Source organism: Oncorhynchus keta, chromosome 2, assembly GCF_023373465.1.
Source record: "Oncorhynchus keta strain PuntledgeMale-10-30-2019 chromosome 2, Oket_V2, whole genome shotgun sequence".
Lineage (NCBI taxonomy): Eukaryota > Metazoa > Chordata > Actinopteri > Salmoniformes > Salmonidae > Oncorhynchus > Oncorhynchus keta.
In genome coordinates, this window is record NC_068422.1 from 32,426,114 (window position 1) to 32,442,190 (window position 16,077).

Sequence of the window (16,077 nt, forward strand, 5' to 3'; positions counted from 1 at the left end):
AAAAGACGTCCATGAAAGGTAGTCGCGGCGTCGTCCAGGTTAATGGAGGGTTTAGCCGGGGGGCTTTACTTGGCTCATCAAACTCTAGCGACTCCTTGTGGAGGACCGGGCACATGAAGGCTGACTTTGGTTGTCAGTTGAACAGTGTTAAGGTTAAGCGGGCGGGCGGGTGTTAAGAAGTGCGGCTTTGGGATAAAAAAGGGGGTAGAAATTACAATAAAAATAAATAAAAATAAAGCTGTTCCTTGGCTCAGGCAGCACACCCTGTTCTTTCATCAAGTGATCATATTTTCACCCATCAGACTATTCTCAATGTAATATTGTCTTTATTAATATGTACAATTTGTTTCGATATAGAATGGCCCATTATCAAATGGGTGGGAACAGGGGCAGGGGAAAAATACATTAAACTAAATCATGCCAGGTAGACTACTCTGGTTTTATAGGGGAGCAGAAATAGGCCTAAATATAGTAGCATCTGGGATCCTCATATTTTTATTGGCAACCCTCAAAACTCTTCTTTCACACAGGATTGCATATAGAAATGTCTGGGCTTATAAGAACAGTTATTTCACTCACATATTTCACCCCAACTCTGTATTGCCATGGGCTCTCCAACCATGTTTCTGCAGCTACCCAGCACCTAATTTGGGAAACCAAGTGAAATCTGTTCGGGAACATCGATGGTAACATGTTTTCATAACGAAACGTACAGTTTATTGGCATATGGATGTTCTACATGCAACGTCTTAAATGTTTTGAATGAATTGTCACCTTAGAAAGCGCTGTCCAATTCGTTGTGTTTGGCTTTGACCATGTTTTCCACACAGTTTCAACCTGTTGTTGAACTTCTTTCTTCAAATTGATCGATCACAGTGAGGTCAAAACATTTAGCCTAACGATGAGTTTTAAAAGCATGATGCTGTTTTGATGATAAGTGTTTGATGTGATTTTCCATTGCATTTGCATTGATGTCAGAGTGGTTAGAGGGACAATAGAACCATGAGTACCAGGCCATTAGTGACCTGATGGTCGTTATGGAGTTGTGTACCACCAACGCATGTCCAGAGTGCATAAAAGGAGATAACCGTGACTCAACTGTCACGTGGAATTTGACTGTGGTCATGACTTATGACTGCCGGTGTGGTGGTAATACGGTCACTGCAACAACTCATGATAGATTATTCATTACCCCCTGGTCAAATAAAGTTATTTTGCCCTCTTTGGAGTTAGTAAGCTCTCCTCTGCAAGATATGAAAGGGCGGTTTAGTACTAAAGGTTTAGAGTTATGTGTGGGTGTGTACATGTGCGTGCCTTCCTGTGTGTGTGTGTTTGGACGACTTGGGGTTTTACTCGAAATCTCGGGATGTGAGTTACAGCTCACCTTTCAGTGCTGACAGTAATACAGTGGGGATCATTAACGCCCCATAAAGAGCTGCAGAATGGGAGCCGGCCAGATGGCGTCTGCTCTTTTATGAATATTTGTTTTGAATACAGTGACTCTGCAGGGGCATTACAGGACATTCAGCACAGGGAGGGAGGCAAGGGAGGAGGAGAGGGATGCGTCCTCAAATCTCGACAGCCAGCCCTTCCCTGACTCTGTTCACCAGCCACCCTTCACAAGTTTTACTGCACTGAGAGAGCAGGGGAGGGTTGATGGAGAATTCAAATAGAGCGATGGAGACAAAAGAAATAGCAAGATTGGGACGAGCAAGAGAGAAAGAGGAGACAACATTAAGTCAATGAGTCATTAAGGTAGTAGATGTAGCAATGCATTCAAAGAAAGAAAATACATTAAAGCGGAATGTTTATCCGCTAATTAGAAGATGTAGCAAATCCAGATAAGGACGAGATGTTTGAAGAACATGACTGTAGCTTTCTCCAGCAGTCATGGAGGGTCACTGCTCAACTTTCATTCTTAGTCATTTTAATCGCCAGTCCAATCACCTTGAGTAGGCCACTCCCAATGGATACAAAGTCCAATGTCACTTTTATGATCCGAAAGCAACTGATTGTTTTATGTTCAAGGTGTTAGGCTAGACTGATGCTTGGCTTGGGGAATGTGGTCTAGACTCTTCACTCAAGCCCAGGCAAAACCAATCTCTGTGATTGGAGCTCCGTTATATAGGCCAGTGTTTGCCCAGACATGGCCTCTTGGCGACCTGTCATTCATTATAGTCCCTGAGGACTGGGTTGTCACTGGACATTGTTGACTCATTTCATTACAGAGCCAAATTAACAATCTCCATTATCAGCCTCTTATAGAGAGAACAGGTTTGCGGAAGGCATTTTCTCTGTATTGCTTTTATAATAATGGAGCAATTTTTCTTATAAAACATGCCTGAACCTACTATAGACCAAAACATAGCTATAGTGAAGGTTGCTTCTTACTCAAGTATTGCTGAAAGACATTGTAGCCTACTACAGTACATATGAGATGTGTCAACAGGTTTCTCTAGTTGAATGTGTTAAAAGTCTCATTTATTAGTTAATGGACTGATATGACTTCCTCTCGTCTCCGCTCGTCTCTCTGTGAGCTAATTAATTAGTTCCACCTGTGGAAGAGGCCTCACTCTACCGCTCCCTCTCTCTATCGGCCCCGCCACGCACGCTGAGAGACGGTTTTAAGCGCTAATTTGTTTTTGTTTTTCTCTGCTAACCTTGGAGGGGGAGAGCGTTATTAGCTTTTTGTGTTTTTCTTCTGCGAGAGATTTAATTCAGGTCGACACAGATGGCAGTTTTAATTTGCGTTTAACCCCCCCCCCCCTCATTACCCCATCTTCATACTTCTAATTAGATTTGGGGGAAATGAACTCTAATTAAAAATGTTTTGTCCCCACACCCCCTGAAAGGCAACTGGCAGCGCTGTCTTCAACAAGAGTGACCTGTTTATATTGGAGCTCCAGACAGTGTCTCTCAAAGCAGCCCCCGACCACAAAAACACATTTCATTAAGTTTGCCATTTGAATGAGTTTGATTTCCCCATCACTCTCGACTCTGGTGCAGATTTGGTCTGCTGATTCTCCTGTCATCTCCCCCGTTCTACGTGTACATTATTCATGGTTCCTCTGCCAATATCCTGGGAGGAAATGAAAAAGGGGGACCGTTGTGATAAGTATCAGTGAGTTTCATTATAGAGAGTCATCTCCAGCCATCTCCAGTACACCTCAGGTGGTTGGAAGACCCAATGGGCTGTCTGTCAGGCCATATCTGGGGTATGGATTCACTCTAGCTCCAGGCTTCAGGATAGGTAGTAGGCCTCAGATAGTGTTAACGTCAGGATTCCAATTTAACTGCTGGTGGTCTGTCACAAAAACGTATTTTGGTCTGTCCCTTTAGCCACTGCATCACCTATGCACATCTCTATCTTATGCGACTATCAAAAAGTACCGTCGGTCTGATCAGCTGAGAGAGAGTGTTAGAATGATTGACGTTTAAATGCGATCACACCATGACCCTGTCAGAGAGCAACTTGGTCTTTCGGAAGTGATTACAGCGCCTTCTGATCTGGACTGGTGTTGTTGACTTGTCTTTCCCTTTAAACACGGTCCCAATTAGCCAAGCACTTGCGTGGTCGTTTGCAACCTGGCTGCACAATTAACTCCCAAGCACAGTTTATATTGGACAACTAATCTGGGTAAATGGCACATTTACATATTAATGCAATAGTGGACGTGTGGGTTGTAAAGCATCAGAAAGCTGTAAAATGAAATGCTAAAATACACGATCGTGATTGCTCTTAGAGCCATTACTCTGAACCACAGCCTAGAATCCCCAACAGACAAGATCAATGGATGGTTAAACTGGTTTGTGAAGTCATATATGAGGCAGCCACATAATAAACAATTCAAAGACATTATGTTAAGAGGTTGGCGTTTATACTCTCCGAGGATCCCACTAACAGTGAGGAAACTGAACGTTGTATCTCTCAATTTAACATGATTTGGCTCGTGATATTAACAAAGTGAAGAAATCGGCTTTGCCTACTATCATTTTCTCTATGTTATTATTTGTTTGCTCTGAGCAGAATGGTAGATAATCACTGACAGACAAATTGTCTAGCTGTATTGTGGGCTGTGTTGTCAGAGCTGCTCCAGGTAGACTTGTTGTAGCCTACCCACGGATCAGTGCGGTACCTGACCGGGGTCCTAGGAGATTGGTAATCAAACTACCATTAAGGCTCTGTGTGCCCACCACCACCACCCCAGGATTGTCTAATAGCAGCTGCAGTGTATTCAACTTTAATTATGGTTATTTATGCAATCGTAAAAGGCATCTTTTCTAGCTGCAGTTAGTTGTTTATGATGGCCCTGTTTCTAGGGTATGGCCCCTAGTGCTCTGCTATGCTCACACACAGTGTTAATCACTGCTGGGCTTGACACACCCAGCCCTATAGGGGACCATGATATTCATACAGGCCATTCTCCACAGCCTCTGTTCAAAGGATTCTCATACGTGTTAATAATGTAGAGTTGACACTTCCATTGTAGATTATGTGTGTGTGTGCAACAGTGCAGATGTGGTGTGTGTGTGTGTGTACCCAGTCTCAGGTCTCACAGATATTCTGTCTCAGTGGCTCTGGTACTTACTGTATTCTGTGTTTCAATGTGTGCAGTAGGGTGGTATGGTACAGGCCTACTGAAATGAAATCCAAGCAGGAAAGGAACACAACTTTTCCCCCTCAATCTGGAGTCCAGAGGGTTGCCTGTCACAGTTTCTTGGGTGATAGTATGAGTATGGTGTGGAGGGAGAGTCGCAGTAAATAACCAGAACAGCTCATAGGGCAGAAGCCTATCTCCCTTTTCTGTAGCATGAGGCAGCTTGATGTACAAGTACAACCCCCTGGAAAGGATGCTAGTCTATTGTAGGGCCTTCACCCCAATCTTTCTGCTCTGCTTAGCACTGCTTCGCTGAGTGCTAAGCAGAGACACATTAGGACCCATTTTTACAGCCTTTGGTATGATTCACAACCTTCCAATCTCAGGGCGGACACTCTAACCTCAAGGACACTGAGTTGGTCTAGAGTCGCAGTGGAGGTATCAATTTTGGGTATTGCGGTTGTTTGCTTGATACACGTTTCTACTGAAGCAAAAACGGATCATGTGCATGTTTGTTCTTTTCAGCTTGTGATGAATGGAAAGTCCTGCCCAGGCCAGATCTCCACCGTGATGTCAACCGCTTTGGCCACACCTCTGTTGTCAGCAATGGGTCAGTCACTCACATCCACTATATTGCCCCTCCGTTACTTTGTTTGTTTGTTTTATCTCACAGTTTCCTGACATCAGTTTCCTCAGTGTTACCTGGTAATGATGTGTACTCTGAGTATTTCCTGCGTTGTGTTCTCGGTAACACTTCATTTGGATAGTTCATCTGTAGATGCTCTACAGACTAGCAGTAACATTTCAACTATCTACTAACCCTAACCTTAACTCCTATCCTAACCCTAAACATAACCCTTGCCCTAACTCTAACCTTAACCCTTACCCTTAGCCTAACGCAAACCCTTACCATGACCTTAACAAGCAGTTGCTTATCAACAGATTGTTTGTTGATGGTATGACCATTTGCAGAGCATCTATAGATGGATTATCAAAATAAAGTGTGATCGTGTTCTCTCCCCAGGTCCATGTATGTGTTTGGAGGCTTCTCTGGTGTGCTGCTGAATGACGTGCTGGTCTACACCCCTCCCAGCTGCCAGGCCTTCGATGAGGAGCAGCGCTGTGCCAACGCTGGCCCTGGTATCCACTGTGTCTGGTTTAGGGACCACTGTGTCCCTTGGGACACCGGCCATGCCAACGGCAGCGTACCCGCTCCCTTCTGCCCACCACGCACCAGTACGTGTTGCATGACATTGCTCTGTATTCTGTATTCATAGGATACATGTGTTGACACATTTTTATCTGCATATTTGTCATGGGGGAGGGTCGGTTTCGCTTCCCCCTCTGGTAGTTAGCTGACTAATGGATACATGTAGGGCTGTTGCGGTGACCGTATTACCGACACACCGGCGGTCACGAGTGATGAAGGCAGTCAAATGCCACGTGAACCTTTAGTCACGGTAATTAGGCTTCTCCAAGCTCTGATGCTGCTGATGGTCATTAGTAGTCTACCAAACTTGCTAACTGCCTGGTACTCAGCACTCTATTGTCCTTCTAATCACTCTGACATCAATGCAACAAAAAAATCTGCTGCCCCTGCTTCGGTACAGGTGCATGATAATGGTCCATTCTAAATCAAAACAAATTTCACACATGTATTATTTAGTATATGTAACGACAAGATTAAATCAAGAATAGTCTGATGGATGACAAAATTAACCTATCACTTGTGAATTATATATTATCTGTTGTGAATGATGCCCAGCATAAGAAAAAATAATAAAAAATATAAATCATATTCGCACAGATCATGTAGTCTAGCCCATAGGCCTATATGTTTTAATAAGGTTTGTATCACAACTAAAGTGTCCAAATAACTTCAAATTAAGCACATAATCCGCTTTACAAGGGTTGTAAGAGCCTAACTGGCATACATAAGCAGCGCCTGTTTGGGGAAGATAATTTTCACCATAAAAATGCACCTTTATAATAAAAGCATCACATGCATAATTGCATTTGTGGTCACTTTTGATAATGGTGTTTTCTGCTAATGGAACATTCGCGCTTGTGCTATCCAACCTCCAAACGAGCTTCAATGCCATACAGCACTCCTTCCGTGGCCTCCAACTGCTCTTAAACGCGAGTAAAACCAAATGCATGCTTTTCAACCGATCGCTGCCTGCACCCGCATGCCCGACTAGCATCACCACCCTGGATGGTTCCAACCTTGAATATGTGGACATCTATAAGTACCTAGGTGTCTGGCTAGACTGCAAACTCTCCTTCCAGACTCACATCAAACATCTCCAATCAAAAATCAAATCCAGAGTCGGCTTTCTATTCCGCAACAAAGCCTCCTTCACTCACGCTGCCAAGCTTACCCTAGTAAAACTGACTATCCTACCGATCCTCGACTTTGGCGATGTCATCTACAAAATGGCTTCCAACACTCTACTCAGCAAACTGGATGCAGTCTATCACAGTGCCATCCGTTTTGTCACTAAAGCACCTTATACCACCCACCACTGCGACTTGTATGCTCTAGTCGGCTGGCCCTCACTACATATTCGTCGCCAGACCCACTGGCTCCAGGTCATCTACAAGTCCATGCTAGGTAAAGCTCCGCCTTATCTCAGTTCACTGGTCACGATGGCAACACCCATCCGTAGCACGCGCTCCAGCAGGTGTATCTCACTGATCATCCCTAAAGCCAACACCTCATTTGGCCGCCTTTCGTTCCAGTACTCTGCTGCCTGTGACTGGAACGAATTGCAAAAATCGCTGAAGTTGGAGACTTTTATCTCCCTCTCCAACTTCAAACATCAGCTATCCGAGCAGCTAACCGATCGCTGCAGCTGTACATAGTCTATAGGTAAATAGCTCACCCTTTTTCACCTACCTCATTCCCATACTGTTTTTATACTGTTTTTATTTATTTACTTTTCTGCTCTTTTGCACACCAATATCTCTACCTGTACATGCCCATCTGATCATTTATCACTCCAGTGTTAATCTGCAAAATTGTATTATTCGCCTACCTCCTCATGCCTTTTGCACACATTGTATATAGACTGCCCATTTTTTCTACTGTGTTATTGACTTGCTAATTGTTTACTCCATGTGTAACTCTGTGTTGTCTGTTCACACTGCTATGCTTTATCTTGGCCAGGTCGCAGTTGCAAATGAGAACTTGTTCTCAACTAGCCTACCTGGTTAAATAAAGGTGAAATAAAAAAAAAAAAAAATAGCCTACTAACATGTGCGCATTGCTGCATTTATAATGTGAAGACATAGCCTCATAGTCTATCAATATTTTAAGCTAAACATTCTTATTCTATTGGTATTCATTTGGGATCTATCGGTATTCATTTGGGATCTATCAAACTATCTTTGGAATATTTATTTCTCACACAGAATAGAATGTCGACCTTTGTACTATGGGGGATAGTAGATTGACATAGGCTAGTGCTTTTGCTGTTCGTTAGGCCTACTGATCTTGTTGGCTGACAAAAAAGTAAATGTGGACATTTCTTCCAATATCTTCAACATGCACCTCGGAATTGGATAAGGACACGCTCAGTTGCGTCTCTGATGTGTGGATCTTCACTTGTAGCCTGTGAGAAAGACCCGTTCACGTGATGGAGCACGCAGCACTCAGGGAGAAGGGCACAGCGGCCACTGGCCATAAAACAGCATGTTGTTTTTTAAGGTGCATTATGGCCACACCAAGGGGATGTCGCCGTGAAATTCTAGGCATTATCAAGTGCTTGTCAAATTGTGAATGAGTGACTGATGTAGCGTGTACAGTTTGCGCACACACTTTCAAGCTACTTTTTTCAGATCATCATTAGTCGCATCATGTAGCCTTACAATGTATTAAAAATTAAAACATATAGCCCAACGTTTGTAGAACAACTAAAGTTACATTCATAACTCTAAATTAACCATATAGGAATACCTATTTCTTTGTTTCATGTGCGCACTCCCTCAAATTGTTTGGAGAAAATATTATTTATATTTTATTCAGCTTTGTTCAATTGTATTCTTCATACTATAAAATAATGCCATGGAATTTTAAGCAAATCTTGTCTGCTAAATGAACTAGTGTAGCCCACAGCCATTTGGCATAGCCAGATCAGGACCGAACATAAGGACAATTCAGAGTATGCTATTCTGTTCTTCTGAAATAGACTACATTTTCTTCATATCATGCTTCTTTAGACCTGTCTAAAATAAATTATGGAATTATTGTGAAGGTGTAGGCTATATTACATGGATTTATTACTTTTTCAAATGTAGATGTTCCGAAGGTCTGCATCAGTAGCTTGTAGGCTATTTGTGGAAGGCAGGAGATGCTAATTGTGTTTATGGTAATTAACGGTCAATTACCGTGAGACCCACAGTTATTTGCTTGACAATCACTGGCTGACAAAATTTTGTGAACCCCACAACCCTAGATACATGTTCTATAGTTGAGCCGTCCATGTTGGAACCAATCCTCATTTCACATCAAACTCTCTTGTTCCTACCTGCCTCTTATACTGTGCTGTATGAATCATTACCCTTTTTGAGAGTAATAATAATTCTGATTCCTCGTAAGGCCTGTGTACATAGTGGTGGGAACAAAAGGTCAGGACCAACACAATTATCCCATTCGGAGGCAAATACAATTATGTTGGAAATACATTCACAAGGTTGCAGAAACACCTGTATTGTGTTTTAGAGTGTTATCGGAGGTGAATTGGACCGGTGATTAACTAATTAAATGACTAATTGATGACAGATTATCACACTGTTTATCCTCTGTCCTTCTCTATCCGTTCATTTGTCAGTGGCTGCTGGCATGGAGGGTGAGTTGAAATTGGCTCCACAGGGCAAATAGAAATGAAAGGCATATTGAGCTTGACCCATCTACCTTTTTGTTTTCCTACTGAGAAGGTGGTGTTGCAGGTGGCATTTTCATGTCAACCCTATTTTTTGTTTTTCTTGATTAAGTCAATGGCGCCGAAGGGGATGGCTGCCGTTTTACGGACTCCTAACCAACTGTACTATTTTGTTTGTTTTTTCACATTGTTTGTAACTCATTTTGTACATAATGTTGCTGCTACCATCTCTTATGACCGAAAATAGCTTGTGGACATCAGAACAGCGATTACTCACCTCGAACTGTATAAATATTATTTCTTTAATGAGTCCAATGCAAAGGATATACTGCTTTGTCCGATCTACGATTAAGACTATCCTACCAATGGATGCTACGCTACAGGACTGTTTTGCTAGCACAGACTGGATGTGTTCTGGGATTCATCCAATGGCATTGAGGAATACACCACCTCAGTCACTTGCTTCACCATTAAGTGCATCCACGACATCATCCCCACAGTGACCGTACGTACATATCCCAACCAGAAGCCATGGATTACAGGCAACATCCGCACCGAGCTAAAGGCTCGAGCTGCCTCTTTCAAGGAGCAGGACGCTTATAAGAAATCCTGCTATGCCCTCAGACGAAACCTCAAACAGGCAAAGCTTCAATACAGGACTAAGATTGAATCCTACTACACCGACTCTGGCGCTCGTCGCTTGTTGCATGGCTTGCAAACTATTGTGGACAACAAAGGGAAACCCAGCCACGAGCTGATGCGAGCCTACCAGACAAGCTAATGGCCTGTTATGCTTGCGTCGAGGCAAGCAACACTGAAGCATGTATAAGAGCACCAGCTGTTCCAGATGACTGCATGATCACGCTCTCCGTAGCTGACATGAGCAAGACCTTTAAACAGGTCAACATTCACAAAGCCGCAAGGCCAGATGGATTACCAGGACGTGTACTGAAAGCATGCGCGGACAAACTGGAAAGTGTCTTCACTGACATTCTCAACCTCTCTTTGGCCGAGTCTGTAATACCTACATGTTTCATAGTCCATGTTCCCAAGAAAGCAAAGATAACCTGCCTAAATGATTACACCCCCCCCCTTGTCGGTAGCCATGAAGTGCTTTGAAAGGCGTATCATGGCTCACATAAACACCGTCATGCCGGAAACCCTAGACCCTCTCCATTTAATATACCGCCCCAATAGAATCCACTGATGATGCAATCGCACTCTACCATGCCCTTTCCCACCTGGACAAAAGGAACACCTATGTGAGAATGCTGTTCATTGACTTCAGCTCAGCGTTCAACACCATAGTACCCAGAAAGCTCATCACTAAGCTAAGGACACTTGGACTAAATACCTCCCTCTGCAACTGGATCCTGAAGGGCCGCCCCCAGGTGGTGAGTGTATGCAACAACAACATCTGCCACGCTGATCCACAACACGGGGGCCCCTCAGGGGGGCGTGATTAGTCCCCTCCTGTACTCCCTGTTCACCCACAACTGTGTGGAAAAGCACGACTCCAACACTATCATTCGGTTTTCTGACGACACAACGGCGTCAGCAAACTAGTAGGCCTGATCACCGACAACGATGAGACAGCCTATAGGGAGTAGGTCAGAGACCTGGCAGTGTGGTGCCAGGACAACAACCTCTCCCTTAATGTGAGCAAGACAAAGGAGCTTATCATGGACTATAGGAAAATGAGGGCCAAACAGGCCCCTATTAACATCGACGGGGCTGTAGTGGAGCGTGTTGTGAGTTTCAAGTTCTTTGCTGTCCACATCACCAACAAACTATCATGGTCCAAACACACCAAGACAGTTGTGAAGATGGCATGACAACACCTTTCCCCCTCAGGAGACTGAAAAGATTTGGCATGGGTCCCCAGATCCTCAAAAGGTTTTACAGCTGCAACATCGAGAGCATCCTGACCAATTGCATCACTGCCTGGTATGGCAACTGCTCGGTTTCTGACCATAAGGCGCTACAGCGGGTAGTGCATACGGCCCAGTACATCACTGGGGCCAAGCTTCCTGCCATCCAGGACTTATATACTAGGAGGTGTCAGCAGAAGGCCCAAAAATTGTCAAAGACTCCAGTCACCCAAGTTGTAGACTGATCTCTGCTACCATCAGCTTCTACCCCCAAGCCATAAGAATGGCCACCCGGACTATTTACATTGATAACCCCCCTTTGTTTTTACTCTGCTGCTCCTCGCTGTTTATTATCTATACAAAGTCACTTTACCCATAATGACAGTTGAAGTGGAAGTTTACATACACCTTAGACAAATACATTTAAACTCAGTTTTTCACAATTCCTGACATTTAATCTTAGGTCATTTAGGATCTCCACTTTATTTTAAGAATGTGAAATGTCAGAATAATAGTAGAGAGAATGATTTATTTCAGCTTTTATTTCTTTCATCACATCCCCAGTGGGTCAGAAGTTTACATCCACTCAAATAGAATTTGGTAGCATTTCCTTTAAATTGTTTAACTTGGGTCAAACATTTCGGTTAGTGTACCACAAGCTTCCCACAATAAGTTGGGTGAATTTTGGCCCATTCCTCTTGACAGAGCTAGAATAACTGAGTCAGGTTTAGTGGCCTCCTTGCTCGCACACACCTTTTCAGTTCTGCCCATACATTTTCTATGGGATTGAGGTCAGGGCTTTGTGATGGCCACTCCAATACCTTGACTTTTTTGTCCTTAAGCCATTTTGCCACAACTTTGAAGTATGCTTGGGGTCGTTGTTCATTTGGAAGACCCATTTGGGACCAAGCTTTAAATTCCTGACTGATGTCTTGAGATGTTCAATATATCCACATAATTTTCTTTCCTTATGAAGCCATCTATTTTGTGAAGTGCACCAGTCCCTCCTGCAGCAAAGCACCCCTACAACATGATGCTGCCACCCCTGTGCTTCATGTTTGGGATGGTTATCTTCGTCTTGCAAGCCTCCCCCTTTTTCCTCCAAACATTAATGATGATCATTATGGCCAGCACAGTTCGATCTTCGACCCAATGTGCAGTTGTAAACTTTAGTCTGGCTTTTTTATGGATGTTTTGGAGCAGTGGCTTCTTCCTTGTTTTACTGTGGATATAGATACTTTTTAATCTTTTTCCTCCAGCATCTTCACAGGGTCATTTGCTGCTGTTCTGAGATTGGTGCGAAAAGTGTGAATCAAAGTACGTCCATCTCTAGTAGACAGAATGCGTCTCCTTCCTGAGCGGTATGACGGCTATGTGGTCCCATTGTGTTCATACTTGCGTACTACTGTTTGTCCAGATGAATATGGTACCTTCAGGAGTTTGGAAATTGCTCCCAAGGATAAATCAGACTTGTGGAGGTCTACAATTTTCTTTCTGAGGTCTTGGCTGATTTCTTTAGATTTTCCCATGATGTCAATTAAAGAGGCACTGAGTTTGAAGATCGGCCTTGAAATACATCCACAGGTACACCTCCAACTTACAGAAGCTTCTAAAGACATGACATCATTTTCTGGAATTTTCTAAACTGTTTAAAGGCACAGTCAACAGAGTGTATGTAAACTTCTGACCCACTGGTTACTTTGACTAACCTGTACCCCCCACATATTGACTCGTATTGTTATGTAATTTTCTTGTGTTACTTTTTGATTGTATTTTTTTACTTTATTTTTTTATTTTGTAAATATTTTCTTGAACTACATTGTTGGTTGAGGGCTTGTAAGTAAGCATTTCACGCTAAGGTCTACAGCTGTTGTATTCGGCGGAAGTGACAAATACAATTTCATTTGATTGTGTCTCTTGACCTGCTGTTCTCCAGTATTGTTTCTCTCACTAGACTGATATTATGTACACAGCATCCTGATAGAGAGGACAATGTTGGACAATGTCTCTGGCATTCTCTGTTCTGCTACAGTTACTACTGATCCTGAACTTGACCTCTATTTTTGACTGGGTTCTCTACCTCTGTTCCCTTTATAAAACTGTCTGTGTCGAGTGTTCCGTTTTTCTTTTTTAAGCTGTTTTTTTAACCCCACCCCCAGACGGTGCAGACGAGACTAACTGTGTTCTGCTGTTAAACTGTGTCGTCCCCCATCCAGATAGTGAAGACGAGAGGTGCTTCAGGTTCTCTGACTGTGTCAGCTGCACTGCCAACACCAACGGCTGCCAGTGGTGTGAAGACAAGAAGTGCATCTCTGCTTCCAGTAACTGCACTGTGGTGAGTATGCCTACAGGGGGCAGTAGTGAGATCAAACAGTCACAGCTAGGATCTTATTAGCAACAATTGTCAATTCATTACGTAGCATGAATAGTCAGGCAGCTTGAAGCTTGCCTTCGACTGAGTCACTACTTAACTCGTTGTTGTAGTGTACTAAGTCGCTATTATCTCACCTGCTTGGCTAGCAGTGTCAATCAGCCTAATGCTTGGCCCTGCTGGCTCTGTGTGTGTCTATAGCTGACCCTGGAACTTGCGCAGCAGCATAGAGGTCCTCTGTCCCTGGCCCCTCCCCCGTCCATGCTGTCTGAACAACAGCTCTCTGTGTGGAAGCAAGGGGCAAAGAGGATGGGGCATGTGGGTATTCCATACTGTTGCAGGGGCTTTTCTACTAATGCCAAACCATACTTTTCGGGTTCTGCCAGTGCACAAATTTCAGATTTACATGACACCAATACTATGAAGTAAATTCACCATAATAATAACTATGTAGATGTTTGATGTTTGTATACTTTCTTTGCAGTCTGTAAAGAACTTTGTCAAATGCCATGTGAGAAATGAACATATCTGCAGCAAGCTGGTCAACTGTAAGAGCTGCTCCCTCAACCTCCACTGTCAATGGGAGCTTCAGCAACAGGAGTGCCATGCCATCCCTGGTGAGAAACACACACACACACACACACACACACACACACACACACACACACACACACACACACACACACACACACACACACACATATAACACACACACACACACACACACACACGTCTTCCAAAAACTCCAAACAAGCAAGAACTCTGCTTAGCTGACTACCTGTTTGATAGCTACAAGCAAGTTTGAATGCTTGGAGAACTTATGCTAATGTTTGATTCATTATCAACACTCTTGTAGCGTTTCCCCAGGGAAAACATGTTTTTCCCCTGTCTCTAAAGTGGATTTATTGCTCTCATTTTTCAAAGCTCCAGAAGGAGTTCAACACAAAAACACTCACAAACAAACACGTACCCATGCACGCAGGCGTAAGCAGATGTGTGTGTGCGCACACACACACACACACACACACACACACACACACACACACACACACACACACACACACACACGTCTACATACCTCCAAATACAGTACATCCACAAATACACTCTCCTCTCCAGAGTGGTGACGGGATGTAGGCCAATTATAATTGTTTACTTGATGTTATGAAAATGGAGCCTCAGCTGACTCACAAATGAGAACCCAGTAAGTACAGTGCCTTCAGAAAGTATTCACACCCCTTTACTTTTTCTACATTTTGTTGTGTAACAATTTGGGATTGAAATTAATTTAATTGCCTTTTTGTTTTGTCAACGATCTACACAAAATATTAGTAAAAAAAATATTGAACCCCCCACTAATATATTTGTATTTATTTGATTTCACCTTTATTTAACCAGGTTGGCAAGTTAAGAATAAGTTCTCATTTACAACTGCGACCTGGCCAAGATAAAGCAAAGTAGTGCGACACATACAACAGAGTTACACATGGAGTAAAACAAACATACAGTCAATAATACAATGTGAACAAATGAGGTGAGATGAGGGAGGTAAAGTAAAAAATAAAAAGCCAGTGTGGCGAAGTAAATACAATACAGCAAGTAAAACACTGGACACATATACAGTGGATCTTGATTAAGTATTCAACCCCCTGAGTCAATACATGTTAGAATCACCTTTGGCAGAGATTACAGCTCTGAGTCTTTCTGGATAAGTCTCTAAGAGCTTTGTACAACTGGATTATACAATATTTGCACATCATTATTTTTTAAATGTTTTCAAGCTCTGTCAAATTGGTTGTTTATTATTGCTAGACAGACATTTTCAAGTCTTGCCATAGATCTTCAAGCCGATTTAAGTCCAAATTGTAACTATGCCACTCAGGAACATTCATTGTCGTCTTGGTAAGCAGCTCCTGTGTATATTTGGCCTTGTGTTTTAGGTTATTGTCCTGCTGAAAGGTGCATTTGTCTTCCAGTGTATAATGGAAAGCAGACAGAACCAGGTTTGACTAAAACCAAATCAAAATTGGGTCGAAATGATAATGGACCTATGTTCATACAGTTTATTGACTGTCCAGCTGGCTAATAATCCCTAGACAGTTAGGGACCATAGACATTCCCAAAACTATGGATGGAGGACACATTTTTTCAATTTTGACAGCAAGGAAATATAACACACTTTTAGTGTGGCCCTCCGGACCTCATTGAAGACCGAATGCGGCCTCCGGGGCACAATGTGTTTGACACCCCTGTTCTAAAGACTTTAACTCTAGCCATGTGTTTGTTACTGTTCATGTCAGTACTGCTCTGGTTGGACATCTTTTCAGCAGCCTTTTATGCTTGAAAAAAAGGGT

At 43.0% G+C, this 16,077-nt stretch overlaps 1 protein-coding gene across 3 annotated transcripts in view; it reads left to right on the forward strand.

Annotated features, from left to right (window-relative positions):
- LOC118399482 (attractin-like protein 1) overlaps positions 1-16,077 on the forward strand; it is a 340,601-nt gene that overhangs the window by 83,004 nt on the left and 241,520 nt on the right. For 2 of the 3 annotated variants that reach the window (XM_035795604.2, XM_035795619.2), the window contains exons 11-15: positions 5,124-5,208; positions 5,623-5,834; positions 13,569-13,687; positions 13,925-14,041; positions 14,208-14,340. In XM_035795604.2, coding sequence (XP_035651497.1) covers positions 5,124-5,208; positions 5,623-5,834; positions 13,569-13,687; positions 13,925-14,041; positions 14,208-14,340 — 666 coding nt within the window. The remainder of the gene's footprint in view (positions 1-5,123; positions 5,209-5,622; positions 5,835-13,568; positions 13,688-13,924; positions 14,042-14,207; positions 14,341-16,077) is intronic. The other variant, XM_035795612.2, reaches the window with a different exon arrangement.